The sequence below is a fragment of the Callorhinus ursinus genome, unplaced genomic scaffold, assembly GCF_003265705.2.
Source record: "Callorhinus ursinus isolate GAN/ISIS: 27379988/994484 unplaced genomic scaffold, GSC_fseal_2.0 scaffold6, whole genome shotgun sequence".
Lineage (NCBI taxonomy): Eukaryota > Metazoa > Chordata > Mammalia > Carnivora > Otariidae > Callorhinus > Callorhinus ursinus.
This window is the reverse complement of record NW_027397068.1, coordinates 61,533,518-61,555,497: the sequence shown is the minus strand read 5'-3', so window position 1 is coordinate 61,555,497 and position 21,980 is coordinate 61,533,518. Positions and strand designations below refer to the sequence as shown.

General features: G+C 37.5%; 1 protein-coding gene across 9 annotated transcripts in view; it reads right to left on the bottom strand.

Moving 5' to 3' along the window:
- Positions 1-1,035: 1,035 nt before the first annotated feature.
- The window catches only part of ADGB (androglobin), a 166,054-nt gene continuing 145,109 nt past the window's right edge, over positions 1,036-21,980 (bottom strand). For 6 of the 9 annotated variants that reach the window (XM_073894052.1, XM_073894054.1, XM_073894053.1 and 3 more), the window contains 8 exons: positions 16,940-17,112; positions 13,520-13,696; positions 12,686-12,788; positions 12,220-12,339; positions 9,808-10,014; positions 4,583-4,673; positions 3,725-3,911; positions 1,036-1,569 (listed from right to left, as the gene is read on the bottom strand). In XM_073894052.1, coding sequence (XP_073750153.1) covers positions 1,384-1,569; positions 3,725-3,911; positions 4,583-4,673; positions 9,808-10,014; positions 12,220-12,339; positions 12,686-12,788; positions 13,520-13,696; positions 16,940-17,112 — 1,244 coding nt within the window. In that variant the 3' untranslated portion in view covers positions 1,036-1,383. The remainder of the gene's footprint in view (positions 1,570-3,724; positions 3,912-4,582; positions 4,674-9,807; positions 10,015-12,219; positions 12,340-12,685; positions 12,789-13,519; positions 13,697-16,939; positions 17,113-21,980) is intronic. The other 3 variants (XM_073894055.1, XM_025866291.2, XM_025866292.2) reach the window with 3 other exon arrangements.

Sequence of the window (21,980 nt, the reverse complement as noted above, 5' to 3'; positions counted from 1 at the left end):
AATGTATAATGAAATGCCATTTTGTAAAATAGGTCATGATATAAAATATGATGTATGATTATATTAGATGAGTGAAAAATATGGAAATATTTACACTAGGTTGTTATGTATTATTTTTTGGGGTTGGGAGATCACAGGGTGATGAAGGAAAGTTTAGGCAAAGAATAATAGAGGAAAAGTGCATGTGTTTGCATATTTGAGTAAAATTACATATATATGTGTATATATAACTAAACATTTTAATAATAAGATTTAATAATAAGATTTAAGTACATGGGGGCACCTGGGTGGCTCGGTCCTTAAGCATCTGCCTTCGGCTCAGGTCATGATCCCAGGGTCCTGGGATTGAGCCCCACATCAGGCTCCCTGTTCAGTAGGAAGCCTGCTTCTCCCTCTCCCACTCCCTCTGCTGTGTTCCCTCTCTTGCTGTGTATCTCTCTGTCAAATAAATAAAATCTTAAAAAAAAAAAAAGATGTAAGTACATGAAAAAAGGAAAATCACCCATCAAAGTGGAACAACTTTGACTGATTAAAAAATGCCTTTGGAGTTTTCATCTGAGGAAGCCATGAACTAGAAGTGTGCTTTTGGGAGAAGCCCATTTCCGGTCATGTGCCTCAGTTAATCCATGGCAGTTTTTTAAAACTGGCGACCAAGAACATGCTCTGTGACTTACAAAAACACGGTGCTGGGACTGATGACAAGGGATGCATTTGCAGTCACAGTCTCTATGTCTGGGTGACCTGACTGAGTGTTAGGTAGGATTCAGAGTTCAAAAACTTGTATTGAGCTTAACCCACAACAGCTCTCGCCCAGTGAAGGACACAAATCTGAAGCATATTTTAAAAATATCTTAAAGTCTTTACAGTTAGAAACAAAATTTCCTCTAAGAACCATAGCTGTTTTTCTCGTTGTTCAATGTCTTCAAATGCAATCTTGTTAGCCCATTCATGATCTTGTTTTACTGTTTACCAAAAATACAGCAATTCAGAGGGAGACACATCAATGTTACTGCATTTTAAATATTTTGAGGCACTTTTTATTGAAATTGGAAAAATTGAAACTCTAATGACTACTCGAGTTATAGTTTTTTGAGAGAAACCAACAAATGAACATTAAAACGCAGGAACTCATTTTAAGAAGGAAAACCTAATACCTTATCAGTAGGGAATGTTATAGATCACACACAAAAAAAGGAAGGAAGGAAGGGAGGGAGGGAGGGAGGGAGGAAGGAAGAAGGAAGGAAGGAAGGAAGGAAGGAAGGAAGGAAGGAAGGAAGGAAGGAAGGAAGGAAGGAAGGAAGGAGAAAAGGGAAAAAAAAAAAAGAAAGAAAAAATAAGAGGTTTCCTCTCCAGAAGAAGGTGGTGAGTATTGGGCACCGCTGGTTACTTTTTCTTTCCTTTCTTTTTTTTCTGTGTGTCTGGAGACAGCGTCTTCTTCTCTGGCTCCACCGGACTTGTTTCTTCCTCCGTAGCCAGAGCTTCTAATCTTAGGCGCTCAGCTTCCAGCAACTTGTTTCTATACTCTTCCCTGATATCAAAGATCTTCTGTCGGGCTTCATCTAAAGAGTCCTATTCCAAAACAAAATCCCAAGCAATTAAGATCTACTGATAAAGGCTTATGGTCCCAGAAAGAAATTTAAAAAAAAAAGCAATCCCTTGATCCCTTCCTCATGCCAATAAGATTCCTGTGGCAAATGACTGAAGAGAGATGTAGGGAAAAAATATGAGGTTATGGTCTCAAATGTTTATCAATACATGAAACATGAGAGAGCAACAAAGGGTACATGAGATTTTAACAAAATGGTAAATAAAAGCATTACTAAGAGAAAGAGAGAGAAAGGGAAGAGATAGGCATGAGTTCAAATATAAGCTCTGGGAAACATGCAGCTCAGTGCGTTTCTAACCATAATTGTGCTCAGTAAGTTACTAGTTCCCCACATTGTACTAGACCTGAGGAAATGTGTCTGACCTGTACTTGAAGCAGTTCACTGCTTATCTTTGTTAGTGTCAGTTTGGCTTTTGTTCAAGAACACCAAGCTAAATCCGAGATCACCTCTTGGTCCAGTTCTTACTTCCCCCTACCCTCTCCTCCTGGATCAACTGATTCACTTGGTTTTCTGGACCTCATACCCCATTGGCTTTTCTTCTACTTCACTAGCTGCTCCTCGTCAGTTGCCTCTGCTAATTTCTCCTCTTCTCCTTCATCTCTTAACGAGGAAATGGCCATGTCTTAGATCCTTAGACCTCTTTCCTTAGTGATTTCATCTAACCCCATGGCTTTAAATTCCATTTCTATACTGATGAGGGTCCCCCAATTTTTTAATCTAGAGCCCAGATCTCTCTCCTAAATTCCAGAACCATATATCTAACTTCTTTCAATATCGCCCACATGACTGTAATAGATATGTAAGAATGCTTTTCTCCGATACAATAGAAATATCCAAAAATGTCCCAAACTGAAATCTTTGTCTTTCCTTTCCAGCCATCAGATCTGATGGCAACTCAACCCTATCAATTGTTTAGCCAAAAACCTTAGAGCATTTCTTGACTCTTTACTTTGTCTTATACCAACAATCCATCAGGAAATCCTGATTCTCCTTTCAAAATATATATAACTATAGTTAAATTATAGTTTATATTTTCAAAAAGAAGGGTAATTTTCAAAACTTAATGTCAGTTCCAGGCAACATTCTAAAAATATTCACAAATAAAGCAGTGATATAACTTAAGTGCCAATGTAACTTTCCTAAGAAACTTTGGCTTTCTTGTTTCATTTGCATTTCTGACAGAATGGGCACAGTTATGGTTCAACCTGTTGATTGTTTCCTATTTCAAAAATGATATAATTTAAAAAAAGGATTAATGAAGTGATGCTAGCCAGAAGAGAAGTATTCAGAAATGACTGTTTTTGTCTTCATTGCTGAATTCTTCGAGAAATTTTCTGTGGTTTTGCAACTTGCATGATTGTGGTGGAGATTATGGCAGAGATTAAGCTTTTGGTGAGAGAAAAGTCCTGTATCCACCACAATAAAATTGGCTTCACTAAACCGATTGTACAAGATGAGAGTAGTACCGTATTAAAAAGAGAGAGAGAGAGAGAGAGAGAGTCATCTGAAGGATTTAGTGTAAAGTTAAATTTAATATATGTCAGTAATCTCTTGAGGATTGGTATCTTTTTCTCCCATCTGGTAAGAAATGGTGGGTACGGATAATGTTTCTATTAAGGGAGACTCAACCAAAACTAAGGTGTTTGTGCTTCACACTTAAAGAATGAGATCCGAATTAAAAAACCATCCCCATTAATATTTCTTCCCTATCACCTTCCCGTCTACTGCATTTGCTTGTCTGTTAAACAAAGAAAAAACATGACTGGAAATAACGAAATTCCCTTTTGTCTTATAATATTGTAACTTAAAGTATTTTCTACACGATGAATTGAATCTACATAATTTTAATATTCACCCAGCTCTCTTCACACATATTTTGTTGTTGTCTTCTCTCTCTTTCCTCCCATTTTTGTGGATAGATCCTCAATACTGCATTATGGAAGGGTTTAAGGAAGTAAGTGAAATTCAATGTGTTTCACCAATCCTCCATCTTTTCTGAGAAGTTGGGAACTAAATGCTTTCAAGACTTCTTTCCACCCAGGTCCTATATGATTCTATGATATCTTTTTAACATTATAAGAGAATGTGTCAACTGTAATCTGTATGTTGAGACTCACCCGCATCTCCCCATACATCTCCAGGATTTTATCTTTTACTTTAAGCTGTTCCTCTTGGTCAATGTCTCGAATGCTGAGGACTCTGGTCCTATACTGACGGAACTGATGAACCTCCTCTGCCTTTTGCATTGCCTGCTGCTGGTTCAATTCCTCTGTTTGTAGCACAGGGTCGTTGTCTATCATTTTTCTATAAAAACATCAAAAGAGATGCATAAATCATTTTGGAATGCTGGAATGAACTTTACTTTAGAATTCAAATAATTTAAAATCATATGGACAGTGTAGTGGTCTGAATCCAATCAAATGTTAGGAATAGAAAGGATAAACTATTATTTTTCGATGAGCTATGCTCCATTTATTAAGTCACTAATATTTTAGGAAAAAATTCTAGGAAAATACCAGTAAAAATCAGATGCTTCATCTGATGAGGTGTTCATGGAATTGGTGTTGGAAAGTATGAGAATATTTTTTAATTATGCAGTTAAATAATGTTGAAAATATTTTCAAACATAAATATGCTTAAGTAACTATCTCTCTCTGTTAATCTTGTCTAGTTCTTGATAAAATTGAACCTACTTAAATAATGCCAGCAGGCGTAGTGGGAATTTTCTGCAGCTCAGGTCACCTTAATCAGCTTACAAATTAAATCTTTACAGGAAATATTCAAATGCTTTTATGATTGACTTAATAAAACATTTGCTAAATTTGAGATGTAAAATCATGTACTCCTAAAAATTTGAATACACTGAAGTATATTAAGCATTTCAGTTCAAATTTTGAGTTGTTTAGCAACTTATTAATGTATCCAAAATTCTATGAACACAGATGTCTGCCTTAATCATGTTTATTAAAACTTACCGTACATACTGAGTTAAATTTACACCTGCTAGCGCTTTTCGAATAAGTTGTGGAGACGTTTCCAAAATTGTTAGGGATCGTGAATGAGGCCCTGTTAAAAAAATAAGTCTTAGACTTTGAAAAAAGAATGAACACTGACTACATGACTGTTGTAGCTTATTTTAATTAAAAATAATATCTTCTGTTAAAAAAAACAACCATTGCTTGGACTTGTCTAATTTAATATGATTTTAATGTGATTCAATTTACTTTATTAAATATAATTATATATATAAATATATATATTTAATATGACTCAATTTACTTTATTAAATATAATTATATTTCATATTTATCCTCTAGCTGGTGTACTATACTTAGAGTTACATGAAGGAGATGGCAAAGTGAATATACTCTATAAGAAGAGTAATAGAATGTTACTGTGATGGTAGTTAAATGAAGATGGAGACATGAAAAGTCATACTGTATTTCATTATAAACAAATTAAATGACCCAATATTTAAAACACTTCGTCTAGGGGTAAAAGCCATCATAAGCGCTATGGGGGGTGGGATATAAAAATATTTAAGACATAGTAATCTACTTTAAGAAACTTGTAGATCCAGTGGAGTAGGCAATATATAGCAGGTAAACACTGAAAACCAAGTTAGCAGGAAATTTCTACTCCCTAAACTCATTTGAACCCACAAGAACAAACTTAAAAAAGAGACTTTAGAGTCTATGATATTAACCACTCAGGCTTTCCAGGACATTTAATCTCCTTTTAAAAAAAATTACTGGAGTACAAAATGTCATCAAATTCACCCATTTTAAAAATGTAATTCAGTGCTTTTTCGTATGTTTACAGAGTTGTGCGACCAGCACCCAAATCCAGTCTCAAAACATTTCTATTCTCCACCTAAAATCTCCTGTGCCTTTTACAGCCCTTCTCCATTCCCATCACAAACCCCGGGTAGCCATCGATGCACCTTGTCTTCTATAGCTTTGTCTTTCTTGGACATTCCATGTAACTAAGAATGGTAAAATGACATCTAACTTTTTAAGAAACTGTCAAATCATAGTGTTTTGATTATCATTAGCTTCATAATAAATTCTGAAAACATGAAGTAAAGATCCTCCCCCTTGGTTCTTTATCAAAACCAGGTCTTTTGCATTTCCAAGTAACTTTTGGGATCAGGTTGCTAAATTCTATAAAATGTCTAACTAGAATCTTGATAGAGATTATACTGAATTTATAGATCAATTTGGGGAGAAATGCCACCTGACCATATTGAGTCTTCTAGTCCAAAGCATGGACTGCCTCCTTCTTTCTCTAGATTTTTAAAAACCTCCTTTAGTGACGTTTTGTAGTTTTCAGTATACAGGTCTTGCACTTTCATTAAATTTATTTCCATACATTTATTACTGACATTACTGTGAATGAAATGGTCTTAATTTCCTTTTTTAATCACTCATTGATACTATGTAGAAATGAAAGTAATTTTTGTATATTAATCTTGTATACTGTACTTTTTATTTAGTTATATGCCTTCAGAGTTTTAACATGTTTTTTAATTAATTGTTTTTCAGTTTATTAGTGCTTTTTGGGAGAGGCTATGTCAGGTCCTCACTTTGTCATCAAGATGTCTCATGCCCCATGGACTATTTAATCTTGCTTTTTACATGTGGTTGTGATAGCCTCCAACAATATTGAAAAGTGCTTAATTTATAACAACTTGTTAAAAGTGATCACTCATTCAGAAATAAAATCTAATATAAACCTTTAAAAAACATTTTAAACATGATATACAAATTAATTTTTCATTTTTTTGAAAATACATGAAGAAATGGTACATGTGAAAAAACAGAATATCCCAACTCAACTCTATGATGAAAACATAAATTCAACCACATCTTTCATTTTATAACAGAAAACGTTCCTGAAGAATTGACACTTTACAATATGTTTTTTAGAAACCAGTAGCCAATAACTTTTCTTTTTTCATTGTGATGACTATGGAATCTTAGATTTCTCAAGTTCATTTCCTTTTCTTCTGAACATACCTACCTATGCTGGCTATATTTTTGGCATTTCAAACATGAGACTGGAAAGAAAATACTTACTGATTAATTAGATAGTTGTGTTTACTTGCCTCCTGCCAAATAACATATATTTAAACAGAAGAGGGTGTGGGAAAGGGGCAGAGAAGTTTAACCTTCACGTCCTGCTACTAAACTCTGTTGTGTTAGAATAGGGTGTGAGTGTATTATGACAGCCTTGTTCCTCTGGAATAGTGCAGCCTAAAATGTGTGTTTGTGTGCGCGCTCTCATGGACGTGTGTGTGTACCATCCTACCGTCTGCAAAGTGGTCCTCTATGGGATAAGTTCTGAAAATAAGAATATGCATTTAGAAATATCTTTAAAGCCATTGGTCATTACTGGGCTCGTTTTATTACATTTTACAGAAGTTTCCACTTCCAACAGTCTAAGGGAGAAAACTTACTTCATCAGAGGTAGTCTGAAAATCGCTGTTCAAGGCATAGTGATTGTGAAGGCTTGGGAAAAGATGTGGGAATAAAGACAAAGATCACCTGCAACATTTGGAAAAGGCATTTTCTAGAGGCTCCCAGAGATAAAGGGGAAGGGAAAAGCAATGTTTAGATTCTTGAACTTGACCTGGCTTTGGTATTGAGGAAGAATACTTAGGTGTGAAACCCATAATGGTATCATTTACATATGCCCTCTGGTACTATGAAGGAAATTGTTCTAAGTTACCTATTATATGAAAATAGGAAGTAGCAAGAATAAGGTAGGGTTTTTTCATTTTGTTTTTAAAGATTTTATTAATTTATTAGAGAGAGAGAGCATGAGTAGGGTGAAGGGCAGAGGGAGAAGCAGACTCCTCACTGAGCAAGGAGCCAGATGTGGGACTCCGTCCTGGGACCCCGGGATCATGACCTGAGCCGAAGGCAGATGCTCAACCAAACGAGCCACCCAGGTGCCCAAGAGTAACGCAGTTTTCTGGGAATCACAAATATTTATTGGAATATAGAGACCAGATCATGCAAAGCTCTCCCAGGGTCTGTAATCTTTTATGCGTGATGCTTCTCCAGGAGCAAGGGCCAATATGGGGCACCAACAGCCAAGGTGGGAGCAAAGCATGGAGTTCCAGAGAAGAGCTGGACAACCAGACCCACAGGTCTCAAGCAGGATTCCTTCTACATCCCCAGTACCTGGGGTCCATGGCCATGTTTCAGTGCTGTAGGATGTCCTGGAAACCCAACAGCACACCTCTTCTTGGAGGGAGAAGGGGTCAACTTTTCTTGATATTGTGGGATTGAATTTATATTTTATATGTAATATATTTTTTGTATTATTATATTATACATATATTATTTATATTAAATAAAAAATGATAATAAAACACACAAAAAAACAAAAACAAAAACACATTTCAGAACGTGTTGGAGACATTTTTGCTTGAGGACAGGCCACTTTGGCCTCAGTCCTCCATTCTCACTCACGTTTACCTTTCCTCCCTTTTTCCTGCCCCCTGCTTTCCATCCCAAAGTACACCCTTTCACAGTGCTGTGAACTTTAATAGAAAGATGTGAAAACCGAAGGCCAAAAATGTGAAGAAATGAAGAGCAGGAGAGCTGACACGGAAGCGGTCCCTCCCAATACTGGTCTGGGGCTCTGCGCAAAAAATGAAATCTGCACCGTGACTGAGGGGACACACGACCAGAGGGTGGAGTGAAGAGTCATGATTGTGTTCCATTTTCGCAACTTAAAAAAATTACCTTGTTAGCATATAAATAAACAGGTCAACCTCCGAGTGTAATTAGATTTTCATTTCACATGTCTTTAACCAGGTGTGGGGAGAAGTTTGTGTGCCGTTAGAGATCACAACCCGTGGAATGGAAAAGAACTAGGATTAGAGTCCTGATTCACACCACACTGTTTCCTCTTCCTGCTCTCGCGTGAGGCATCTATCAATCACTTACATTCTGAGGCAGAGATAGCAGGATATGCTTTGTCTAGTTCACAGAGGCCCCAGTGAGATAATACAGATGCAAAACCACTCTACAAATGAAATATTAATACAGAATGATAGACGTTATTCTAAATAAGTTGTAATGTTACGTCATGTATGTCATTATTTATTAAATGAGTGCTTACGTTCAAAATATTGGCTCAAAAATGGAATCTTTTGTTACTGTAGTAAAAGAGCCCTTTGAATTTTGGAATTTTCCTCTTCCCTGTGGAAATCCTTCAGGGACATGTTTTAGCCATAAACAGTTTTTAAATTTAAAAATTCTGACTGGTTTAAAATTTTGAGAAAAGAAACATTGTTGGTGTTTCCGAGGATGCCTCCTTCCAAAATATCTTTCTTTCTTGCCTGGGTTCTGAACAAGTAGAGAAATAAGTTGTACAACTTTTACTACTGATATAAGTATAATTGGAGAATGTAGCTCCATGTGAGAGGCAAACAGGCCTCGGTCACAGAACTCGACAGCCTGCTGACCCCTGCTGTCCCCCTCACTATCACAGGTAGTGCCTGCAACTCACGGATGAGCTAGGGACTCAGGATCCCCTGTGGGCAGCCCAATTTATTGTTTCAACCACATAGGACACTTAGTCCCTTAGCAACAGAGAGTCCAGGAGCTGCTCAGGGGAAATCCTTCCTCAGGGAAGCCAGCACAGAAAAGACATTTCTCTGTAAAAACTTCCATGGAGATTTATGTTCATTTTAGTGAACAAATACGAATCCCCATTATATGAAAATGAACCAAATCCATGTGGTTTGTGCACCACTGAAAACTCCTCTCCTCCAAAATTTTAGAATACGAATATTTAAAATTTGTTATAAAAGGTAAAAAGAAAATATATCATGTAGCCTGTGACAGATAAAACAAAAAGGATCTGCATTTGGCGGCATGGCACATGCTGTCGTTGCAATTTTATTTTTAGTGTTTGTAGACACAGAGAAGTGTGCAAAAATACACCTGCTACGGTTTGTTTTTGTTTTTTGTTTTTTGGTCCACTTCTATCTTTAAGATAGCTACTGTGCAATGAGGTCCTTGAGCAAGATTATCAACTCTGATAAGCAAAATGAAGACCTCTGAATCCCAAATACACATTTTTCTGTGCTATAACCCGAGGCATCACATGTGTTTGTTGGTGTCTTTTCCAGAATTTTTATTTCCAAGTACATATTTTTCTTACAAATGAGAATACTACTTACTGATCTCCTTTCGCACACTCTGCTCCTCCTTCCCTGCTGGGGACATTCCTCCACTTTCGCTGTTCCCTGACTTGGACAGATCCTTCAAGCCCTTGCCCATTTGCCACTTCTTCCACAGCATACTCCCCAATGGTATGACATCTTTACTCTCGGAACTCATGGAACCCTTTGTGTCCGGCTCTTTTGTGGCACTTGAGGACATTTCAACTACAACATGACATGTGTGTTACTGAAGACAAACTTGCATTCTATAAAATCATATGCAGAAAGTAACGAAGGCATGTGGGAGCCAGGTTTGGAGCCTACTGGAAAGCTTTTGCAAACCAGAGCACTAGCAAAAACAATCTTTGGTAGCCTCAGAAATCATTGTGGATGGCCCAGACCCCCAGTGTGTCTGGAAGCGCCTCAGGATATGAACACATCACATAAAAATAGAGGCTTTGGGGTGGTGAGACACCACAAATGGACATGGGATCTCTGAACCACTGGGGCCCCTGGTAGGGTGGGCCCTGGAGGAGATTCAACCTGCCTTGTGTGAGAAATGTATGTGAATGGGGTTCTCCTGTCTGAAGAGGGAGGCTGTGTCTCGGCACTTGCCTTCAATTTTCTTAAAATAGAGCTGAAAAGAGCTCTTGCTTGTGAAGTTGCAAAGCTGGAAAGTTTTTCCTTAATGCTATAATTCTACTCCCACTGTTCTAGATCTTTATGCCTGGGGGGGGCGGGGGAAACTGTGTAAAACCTACCACAACTTCCACATTATGTAAACATTCCCCCCCCATTTATCAATTGCAGATAATTTAATTAATGTTATATTCTGCTTTGAATAAAAGGTGATAATAGGTCAGTGCTTGAAAGCATGGAGAAATGTTGAAATAAATACGTTTTAAGATACTATTAAAATTGATGTACCCTTAGAGCAAAATGGATCAAGAAAAAAGAAATTAAAATGAAAATAATTCCAGGAAGTTTAACTTAGATAAAATAGACAAATTTCTTATAAAACACACCTTACTAATCTGACACAAGAAGAGTTAGAACAGCTTAATAGTGAGGAATGGAAAGTATATACTGTATGAGTCCAGATATATGAAGTTCAAGAACAGGCAAAATGAAAACAGGGTAATAGAGGTCAGACTAGTAGTTACCTTGAGGGAGAAAATGGCTGAGGGAAGGGGAATGAGGAAGACTTTGGAGTTAAGTGTTTTAGATCTTGATCCGAATGGTGGTTCCTGAGTGTATACATATGTAAAAATTTGTCAAGCTGTACAATGAATATTTGTGTCTTTATTGCATGAATGTTGTAGGACAAGGTCAGCCTCCTGTGAGCCTTGTTCTCCACTAGGCCTTGTCCTTGGCTTGTGAATTCCAGCTTTAGCAAAGAATCCCGCTGGACTAATTTATCAAGAATCACCACTCATGCTTTGATATCCAATCCAGCTCCTCTCTCCCCCTACCCTCCATACCTAACCAAGTTTTCTGGGTAACTCTCCACCCACTCCCTGCCTAGTCACTACAAAGCCCCACTTGTCCCTGCAGTATTCAAAGTTGAATTCAACCTCTCTCTCTCCTACTGCAATAGTCTTGACTCCTTTTGCAATAGTCTTGAATAGTGTCCCTTGCCATTTTTAACAAGTGTCCAGTGCAACAATTTTCTTTTGCATATAACTGTACATTTCTAAAAACGATAATACAATCTAATAAAATAATAAAATTGAAAATAAAAAATGATAGAATCATAATATAACCTATTCACCTTTGTGTTCTTAATATGACATTAGACTTTAACACTTAGAAAAGTGAGTACGTTAGGAGTTAGAAATATTTCAAATCCCAACTCTTTCACTTTTTAGGTATGTGACTTAGGAAGAGTTTTGTGACTCTGAGCATTGGTCTCTTTATCTGTAAAATAGGAATAGCAGTGTCTACCTCATAGTTGCTGTAGGTTAAAAGGAGATAAGCAAAAAGTGCTGTGAAGAGTACCCATCCCAGGAAACAAAATCAGGGTGATATTTGTTGTTTATACTCTTTATATGAAAAGTTAAGGGGCATTATCTTTATAAAAAGCATTGAATTGCATTCCTAAAGACATAAACATGGAAAAGTATGATTGGGGATGTTAATGCCTTCGGCCTACCCGGGCATCCCAGGGAGGTTATAGATGGGGGCACTCAAGGGTTAGTGACAAGGTGCTCTGGGGTCATGGAGAGCTGTCTGCAAGCTGGCCTTGTCTCCAGGTGTCTTCTGAACTTAGCAAATTGCAGAGCAAATTACCCTGGGCCTGTGTCCTTATTGGTAAATTGGAAACCACATTATAGATTATAGTGGATTTATGTGAGTGTTCAATGAAATAATTAGTATTTTCAGTTCTAGGCCCATAACAATCATTCAATAAAAGCAGTTAGCTTGGGGCACCTGTGTGGCTCAGTTGGTTAAGCGTCTGCCTTCGGCTCAGGTCATGATCCCGGAGTCCTGGGATCGAGCCCCTCCTTCTCTCTCTGCTCCCCTGCTCCTGCTCTCTCGCTCGCTCTCCCTCTATCTCAAATAAATAAATAAAATCTTTTTTTTAAAAAAGAAGTTAGCTTTATCTTATTGCTATTGTTTATAGTTATTGTTACTAGAAAGGTGCCAGATTAACAGTCATGGGCCTGCCTTCAAGTTCACACACTGCTACCTTTGACTTAGGCTGCATTCTTATTTCTGGTTTCGTCTTTTCTTAAACGGAGAAAACCACATCTACTTGGGGAAAAAGCAAACATCTGCTTGATAAGAAAGAAAAAAAATTCAGAATCTATTTTCCTATCCTGTAAGATGCTCTGTCTTTTAAGAGGTGCAAGGCACAGCTCCGTGCTCTCAGGCAGCTGGGGCAGGGCTCACTGACCTTCCTCCAGCACTTTGGCTTGGCTGTCAGACACAGGCATGCTTTCCGCATCCGGTATTTTCTTAATGAACCGGCTGAGGTAATGCAGGCGAGCCTGGGAAGCCTAAAGAACAAACACTGTCAACGAACGGTCCAGGCAACAACATTTAAAGAGTACATGAAAGAAGGAGGAAAGTGAGAATAAATATGGCAGTTTGAACTAGGCCAGTTCTTATTATCCAAAAACCCAAATTCTGAGCCATCCATAATTCTGACAGTTATTTTTGAGAACTAATGAAGAAGCAGTCCTAAAACGAATACACAAGGCATGCAGCCTTAGATCCAGTTGCTCCTGAACCTTTTTCATCTGGCTTAATAACCCTGAGTTGGAACATGAAACTCATATGAGTAATAATGGATCATTATAGCAATGATTCTTACATAAAATATAGTAGGGAGGGAGACCTGAAGGATGTATATTCCACAAGGGGCAGCAAAGGCTTTTTATCCACATGTTCAAAGTACATAAAAGCACATATTAAACATGTTTATGCTTTCATACTTGGGAGTTGAGGACAGACATGGATACCATGGCCACGCTACGGGAAAGAACGAGCGAACCCACAGTTTGGGCCATTAAGTGGCACCATTATGTGCTTCACTTCTGAGAGTCATCTGGTATCAGTCATCTGCACAACATTTCACAATGTGTTCAAATGTGGTCTTAACAGGTAGTTAGTGAGTGTCTAACAAAATTCCAGATACCGTTACTAAAGGAAAGACTATGCACTTTCACCAACATGGCTCCCACTTCAGACCAATGCCTAGGAATGGAAAGTGACAAACTCAAGTGACCTTGATAGCTCTTCCTGGCTCGGTCATCTCCCAGGCTTGCTTCATGGCTCGGATTTCATCTGCTCGTTCTGTATCTTTTCTCACTTCAAAAAATTCTGCTTCATTGTGTTCAGTGACCAACCTCAAAATCCAGTAGGGTTTATTTGGGTCTTCTTGTTGAGGGTGAACAGTGGGTATCTGATAAATAAAATAAAAACCTTTGGGTCAGGCGTTTTCCTCCATTCAAAAGGGTCTGGATTTTATCCCATGATCCATCATTTCACTAAGTATTGACCCAGGAGAAATGAAAACACATTTTCACAAAAATAGTTGGACAAAAAATTCATTACAGCCTTATAAGAGCCAAAAAAAGGGAAACATTATAAATGTCTATCAACTGATGAATAGATAAACAAAGTAGCATCTATCCATATCATTGAACACTACTTGACATTAAAAAGTAATGAACTATTGATGTATAGCACAATGCGGGTGGATCGTACAGGTAGACGTCATACTGAGATAAAGAAGCCAAGCACAAAAGAATACATCTTGCGTGACTCATTTGTATGAAATTCCAGACCAGGCAACACAGCCACCTGGGCTGGGGTGTGAACATGATAGAAACCATTGCAAAGAGGTTTGAGGGCATCTCCAAGCTCATGGAAATGATCTATACTTTATACCTTGATAGAGATGTAGATTACAGAGTGAATGCACTAGTCAGAATTCATTGAATTGCAAAATTAAGATCACTGCATTTCCCTATGGGCAAATTTTATCTAAAACTGTAAACAACAACAACAAAAAAGAAAATTCTAAATTACATTTAGGGTTACGTTGCACCTCTTTACAAAAATGAGGGTAGGAATAGTTGACCATGTCCAGCTGTGGATATACTGGATATATACTCATTGTGAAAGTTAACATTTTGATATCTTCTAGGATTATTTTCATTTTTTTAAATTTTTTTAAAGATTTTATTTATTTATTTGACACTGAGAGAGAGCACACACAAGCAGGGGGAACAGCAGAGGGAGAAGGAGAAGCAGGCTTCCCGCTGAGCAGGGAACCTGATGCAGGGCTCCATCCCAGGACCCCAGGATCATGACCTGAGCCAAAGGCAGACGCTTTACTGACTGAGACACCCAAGTGCCCCTATTTTCATTTTTATGAGCCATAGGCTGGGAGCAGATTGACTTAGGACTTGAAAGATCTAGATAAGCGAGGCTCATTGGTGACAATCTGGTAGGGAGAGAGGTTTGAAACTAATGGGGTTACTAACACTTTACCTATGATTGAGATAATGTCAATTATCCATGTTAAATAATGCAGATGGGGAAGCAGGGATCGGTGGGGCCACTGAATAATGTTCTTGTGGGCAGTTTGGTTTCAATTTGGTTACCAAAAAGATCTCCTTGCTTTCTACAATATTCCCCTAATATTCTGATGGGAACTTAAATCTTACAATTGGAAATTCTTTCATTTCTTTCTTTTACAACACAGTACAAAAGATTTTATCATCTCTTATACTGCTTGATAATTGAGTTTATCAGAAACTTCCCTGGGATCAGGAAAGGGAGTATGATGGACTAGGTGTGGGGCCACGTGTAAGAGTTTATGGATTGAGTTAAGCTTATTTGTTTTAAATTTTAATAATTTATTTTGTTGATGATAAGAATATTTTCTCAGTGCATTCAAATAATTGATTTAATAACACTACATGATAAACCAGAGCTACATCTAGAAAACACAGCATTATCTTGAAGTTTCAAGGGAAACAAAGTGGTTGATTGAAACTTCACCTATGTTTTTAAGCCAAACAATGTTAAAATAACTTAATTTTATTTTTTTCTAAAGATTTTATTTATTCATTCAAGAGAGAGAAAGACAGAGAGAGCACACAAGCAGAGGGACAGGCAGAGGGAGAGGGAGAAGCAGACTCCCTGCTGAGACGGCCCGGATCCCGATGTGGGACGTGGGGCTCGATCCCAGGACCTGGAGATCATGACCTGAGCTGAAGGCAGATGCTTAATCATCTAGCCACCCAGATGCCCCAAAATAACCTAATTTTAAATAGAAAACTGCATCTGGTCCTTTCAAATGTAATAATCCCTTGATAGAGAAACTTCTCTTTTTCTGCATCCATTTAGATATTACAATAAAAGGCAGCATTTGGATTGTAAATTGCAGCTAGTGTTGGGAAAATGTTGTTCTCATAGGTATTTTGAGTTCAGTGTTTTTAAATAATCTGAATTTGAGTATCTTTAGGCCTAGGCTTGCACTCCTCAACTCTTGCCCCCACATCCTCTTCTTTACCCCTAATCATTGTAATTACCTAACTGGCCCTAAGGGAATTTGGAATCTTGACCTCTGGGCTGTAGATAGAGTCCCAGCCTCCTAATGAGGCTTAAAGGCACTCCTCCTTCTGACCCTTACTTACCCCTCCAGCCCCATCTCTCAAACTTTAATGCTAGAAGAAAAACGAAACAAAAAAACGACAAACAAAACAAAACAAACAAACAAAAACCCAGAAAAACAAAACACAGAGATTGTGTTCATTTTCACCTTACAATGTCTTTGCTCATTGACTCAGGTCTGGATTTGGCTCCTCTAAGAGAAAGAAGTTCAAGTACCTCTTCTTCCCACCACTTCACATGCAATATCTAACATTAAAACTCTGTTTACCTTCAGTTTACCTTTTTTTTTTCTAGTTTTTAATTCTGTCATTTGCATAACTGCTGAGTGTTGTGGAAGCTGTTGTCTCAGTTTTGTGGGTAATGTGACGTTTGTGTAAATGTGCTGCAGTTTACCGTGCATAAACAACCCATGAGCTTTTAGACTTTTTATCCATAGTTTCAAGCAGATACATAGCACCTGGTTTGCATGTAAACATTGAACTATACAACTTGTAGAAATTTAGTAATGAACTCCCTTCAGTCTCCTCCATTAGACTACAAGTTCTTTGAAGGTAGGGACTGAATATTATTATTATTAGAAGCCCAAGGCCCAGGGATGCCTGGGTAGCTCAGCTAAGTGTCTGCCTTTGGCTCAGGTCATGATCCCAGGGTCCTGGGATCAAGTCCCACAACTGGCTCCCTGCTCAGAAGGGGGTCTGCTTCTCCCTCTACCTGCTTCTCCTTCTGCCTGTGTGCTCTCTCTGACAAGTACATAAAATCTTAAAAAAAAAAAAAAAAAAAAAGGAAGAAGACCAAGTCCCAAAAGCAGTGTCTTAAAAGTTTGATTAATGATTTTTGATACTAAACTAGGAAAAGCAGCTTGCAGAAGGTATCCAAGGAATGTCCTTAAGGTTATCTAGATGGTTGCTAGAATCAAGGAAATGGAATTTTTCAGTTTTGTCCTTAGGAGAGATAGACAAGTGGAGACCCAGTGAATGTACATTTATTAAATGACTCCAATAAGAAAAAGTACCCCACCCACCTGAGGCTCAAAGCGAGGGGCTTGTTTTTCTTTGGCTGTCTTGTCTTTCTCCGAAGACTTTTCTTTGCCTTTTCTTGTTGTTTTGGAAGTTCCTGAAGATTTTTGCCCCTCACTGATAGTATGGGAATCTGGGCTTCCCAAAGTAACTAATTCCTCATGTTTCTCTCCGTGAGCTAGCGAGACATAAAAATGGAAACCAGTGAATCATAACAATAAAATCATGGCAAGCAGGAAAAGGAGAGCAAGTCAGGAAAAAAGTTGTTAGTTTAAGAGGTTTGGATTTCTTTTCTTTTTTGTAAAAAATATTTTATAAAGATCTGTGTGACTCTCTTTTACAAAACTGAGAGATAATCCACGTACCACACACCACTGAAGTCTAGAAATCAGTAGGTTTGATATATTTGTAAGGTTATGCAAAAATTATCACTATCTAATTTGTTTCCAGTCTGGATGCTTTCAGTACATTTTTTGCTTAATTTCCTTGGCCAGGATCTCCACTATAGTACTGTATTTGTTTATCTCTGCTATAATATGTTATTCTCTTCCCTCTGCTTGCTTGAAGGAGGATGTGAAGGGTTTTTTGCTTTATGTTCTATTCATTCTTTCAAACAACTACATATCCAAGAGGCAGAGGAACAGATAACATTTGTTGAATCCCTACTATGTTTCTTTCTTTTTTTTTTTTAATTCTCAAAGCACCCCAACAGCGCAGATTCAAGAATTTGCTGATATTCCCCCAACTGTTGGGAGTTGAATTAGCATTCAAACATGAGTTCAAAGGACATGTCAGCCCCTTTCAAAACTGGAGTCTGTAAGTCATCCCATTAGCAAAGTAAATAGTAATTGTCAAGAATCAGTGAATTTAGCAACCGTAAGATTAAATGCTGTTTTACAATTTTTTAGCAACATGAGATGATTGTTTCATAATTTCACTAGCTTTTTGTCTGCCAGAGATTGACATGCCAAATCTTTTTGTGTCCTGTTTTGACACTATGGTTAGAAAGAAATGAATGAACATTAAATAATTATCTCTGGGGGGTGTGGGAATGGGGTAACTGAGTGATGGGCATTAAGGAGGGCACATGGTGTAATGAGCACTGGGTATAATATATGACTGATGAATCACTGAACTCTACCTCTGAAACTAATAATACACTCTATGTTAATTAATGAATTTAAATTTAAAAATGAATAAATAAATAATTAAAACAAAAAGAATCAGTTCTTATTGATGGCTTAGTGCCAGTTATTAGCTACTCTCAAATTAGGGCAGATCATCCTGCGTGACTGCAAAGGGACTGTAAGTACCACAACTTTACAAGGGGGCAACTTTACAAGGGGGCAACTTGTCTTTCTGCCAACAATTTCAGTTGCTGGGTAGTGTTGCGCTGGGGAAAATTCTTTGGTCATATAATCAAATGACTTGGAGGTGCATCTTGGATCAGCCACTGAATAGGTTCACTTTGGCAGGTTTATTACATTCTTTTGATTTTGTTTTCTTCTCTGTATAATGGAGATGTTAATACCATGCCCAGGGGGCTTACAAAGAAACTATATGGGGCATTTAAAATAGGACCGTACCTGGTATCATACACACTGGGTTTTTAAGATATTAGCAAATGTCAGCTGAAATTGAATCTCAAACTGCCCCAGTAAGTATTTCTGGGGCTCTCTTTTTCTTACTACCCGTAGGTCTTAGAGCTTGAATCATGGATGTAGGTGTCTTTGATTCCCTTCAAATTAACATATTCTAATATTCAAGTTTACTTCTGTGAGCACATAGTACAGTGTCAGGCATATAGCAGGGACACACCACCCTCTTCCTTTACATTATGAATATATAAAATAAAATAATAAAATAATTTGCCTATTCTTTAATGGCATACAGTATAGTAACTTTCTCTCCCATGAATTGCAAGTTCTCTAAAGGCCAAAACATCATTATATACCTCATTTTGATCCCTAATTTCACCTACTATAATTCTGAACTCGTAGTGTGTATTCATGATCAGATTGTAAAACTTTATAAGGAAACTGTGTGTGTTGAGAGCATACATATCAATAAGGTATAAGAATAAATATCCTACTAATTCAGAACCTGTGAAAAACATGACCTCACATTGTATATTATGTAATTAGAAGAATTCTAGAGTAAATGACCACTGAAATAAACTAATATACGCCTTGCAGAGAAGAAATGCTCAGGCAGTATCTGTTGATGAAATGAACTTGAAAAGACCTTTAGCATTATGATTTTAGTCTTACATTACCTTATATTTATGTAGAGTACAGTAGACAGGTATCCTCAGTGGATAATAAGACATAAAAATTACAGAAATGTATTTTTTATGATTAAAATTCAGGGTTTAGATTTATGTATCCAGGAACTAAAAACTGGCTGGGATTTGAACATTAAGATAATTTCTAAACTAGAGTACTTGCTCAGGATAAGGTACACCTTTACCAAGTGTGATTGTACTTGGTAAATGTAAATAGGAAAATCTTTAGATGATAGATGATAAATAGATGATAGATAGATAGATAATCTCATCATGTTTGGTTTCTTCAAAGACCTTGAATTGGAAACACCACGCATACATTGTGCCTAAGAAAGAACAATATATTATTAATTAGAGTTAAGAAAATAGTGTTATAGTCCTGCTAATAAAATTGGGTGGGACTTAGGTCCCTGGATGGCTCAGTCATTAAGTGTCTGCCTTCGGCTCAGGTCATGACCCAGGGTCCTGGGATCGAGCGCCACATCAGCCTCCCTGCTCAGCGAGAAGCCTGCTTCTCCCTCTCACACTCCCCCTGCTTGTGTTCCCTCTCTCACTGTTTCTCTCTCTGTCAAAATAAAATAAAATAAAATCTTTAAAAATAAATAAATAAATAAATAAAATTGGGTGGAACTTGAAAACAAAGACGTCTGAGAATGATAAACAAAGTTCATATGTGTCTTTGCAAATAGACTAGAACCTGAAAGGTGCAGGCCGGTAACGTAAAAATGTAACATACTGGCAAAAAAAAGATTAAAATAACAACACAACTAATTATATATGAAGGTAGATGATATCACAAAGTGTTACCTGCTCTAGATCCTCCAATTTCCATTTCCTTAAGAAAAAGTCACCTGTCTCAGCAAGCAATTTTTACTAAAGCTTAGGTATTAAAATATACTAAAGGTGGCACTGTTGTCTCATGTTAACTAGTGGACAAGCTTCCCAAAAATTTATAACCGAAATATTCTGAGTTGAACATAGTTATATTTCAGACCTTACTTTTTATCATGGGTTATAAAGATATGAATTTTTAGAAAAAAATTATACATTTTATTTCTCATAGAAATTAATGTTGAATTTAAATGACTAAATTTGGTGATATTTCTATTGAATTCAGGATGTACATAAAATTTTAAATTAGGATACCAATATACTAATGAAATAACCACTTGATTAATTTCTTCTGGATCTAAAGTATTTATAATTGAAAAAGTAAGCTAAGTTAATAACTGAAGACATTAGGGGGCACGTGGGTGGCTCAGTCAGTTAAGCATCTGCCTTTGGCTTGGGTCATGATCCCAGGGTCCTGGGATTGAGCCCTCTGCCTCTCCCCTGCCCCCCAGCTTGTGCTCTCTCTCGTACTCACTCTCCCTCTCCCAAATAAATAAACAAATAATCTTTAAAAAATTTTTGAAGATATTAGTAACAATTTTTCTAAAATATGTCATACCTGGGGCACCTGGGTGGCTCAGTAAGTTAAGCGGCTGCCTTCAGCTCAGGTCATGATCCCAGGGTCCTGGGATCCAGCCCCGCATCGGGCTCCTTGCTCAGTGGGAAGCCTGCTTCTCCCTCTGCCTCTCCACCCCCCCAACCCCCCAGCTTGTGCTCTCTCTCTTGCTCGCTCTAATAAATAAAAAAATCTTTTAAAAAATAAAGTAAAATATATCATACCCTTTAAATTGAAGTTTGTAGGTCTTGAGCTGTAAATATAATTGACACATATAAGTTGACATATCAATATGTTTTCATTTAAATAAACTGGCTGCCTAAAAGTCCACATTTATAAACATGATACTGATTATTCTGAATTAAAAAGCTGCTTAACTTTCATAAGACTGGCCAAAGTATGCTTTCAAATAGAAAAAAATTTCCTAGTTCGTTTTAAATACAATTCAATTCTGAATTTATTTGCTGGCTGCTTTCAGCAGCAAATGTATGATACAATGCAACATGTAATTTAATTTTAGTAGCTGCTCATTCACACATAAAATTGTCAAATGTGATGTCAGAAAAAGAAGATGCAATTATACTGAGAGACTTCTTTTCCAGTTGGGTACATAATACTGAGAATACCATTTTTGTGAGGACTCCTAGGTTCTAGGAAGTTTACATACATTATCTTGAAACTTCACAACAACCTTGAAAGATAGGAGTTATTATTCTAATTTCTCAGGTGATAAATAACCCAGGTTCAGATAACCTAAGGCATTTTAGTTGCTATGCTATATATTAATTTTTATTGTTATGTTAATCACCATACATTACATCATTAGTTCTTGTTGTAGTGTTCCATGATTCATTGTTTGTGCATAACACCCAGTGCTCCACACAGAATGTGCCCTCTTTAATACCCATCACCAGGCTAACCCATCCCCCCACCCCCTCCCCTCTAGAACCCTCATTTTGTTTTTCAGAGTCCATCGTCTCTCATGGTTCGTCTCCCCCTCCAACTTACTCCCCTTCATTCGTCCCCTCCTGCTATCTTCTTCTTTTTTTTTTCTTAACATATATTGCATTATTTGTTTCAGAAGTACAGATCTGTGATTCCACAGTCTTGCCCAATTCACAGCACTCACCATAGCACATACCCTCCCCAATGTCTATCACCCAGCCACCCCACCCCTCCCACCCCCCCCACCACTCCAGCAACCCTCAGTTTGTTTTCTGAGATTAAGAATTCCTCATATCAGTGAGGTCATATGATACATGTCTTCTCTGATCATTGTTTGTGCATAACACCCAGTGCTCCACACAGAATGTGC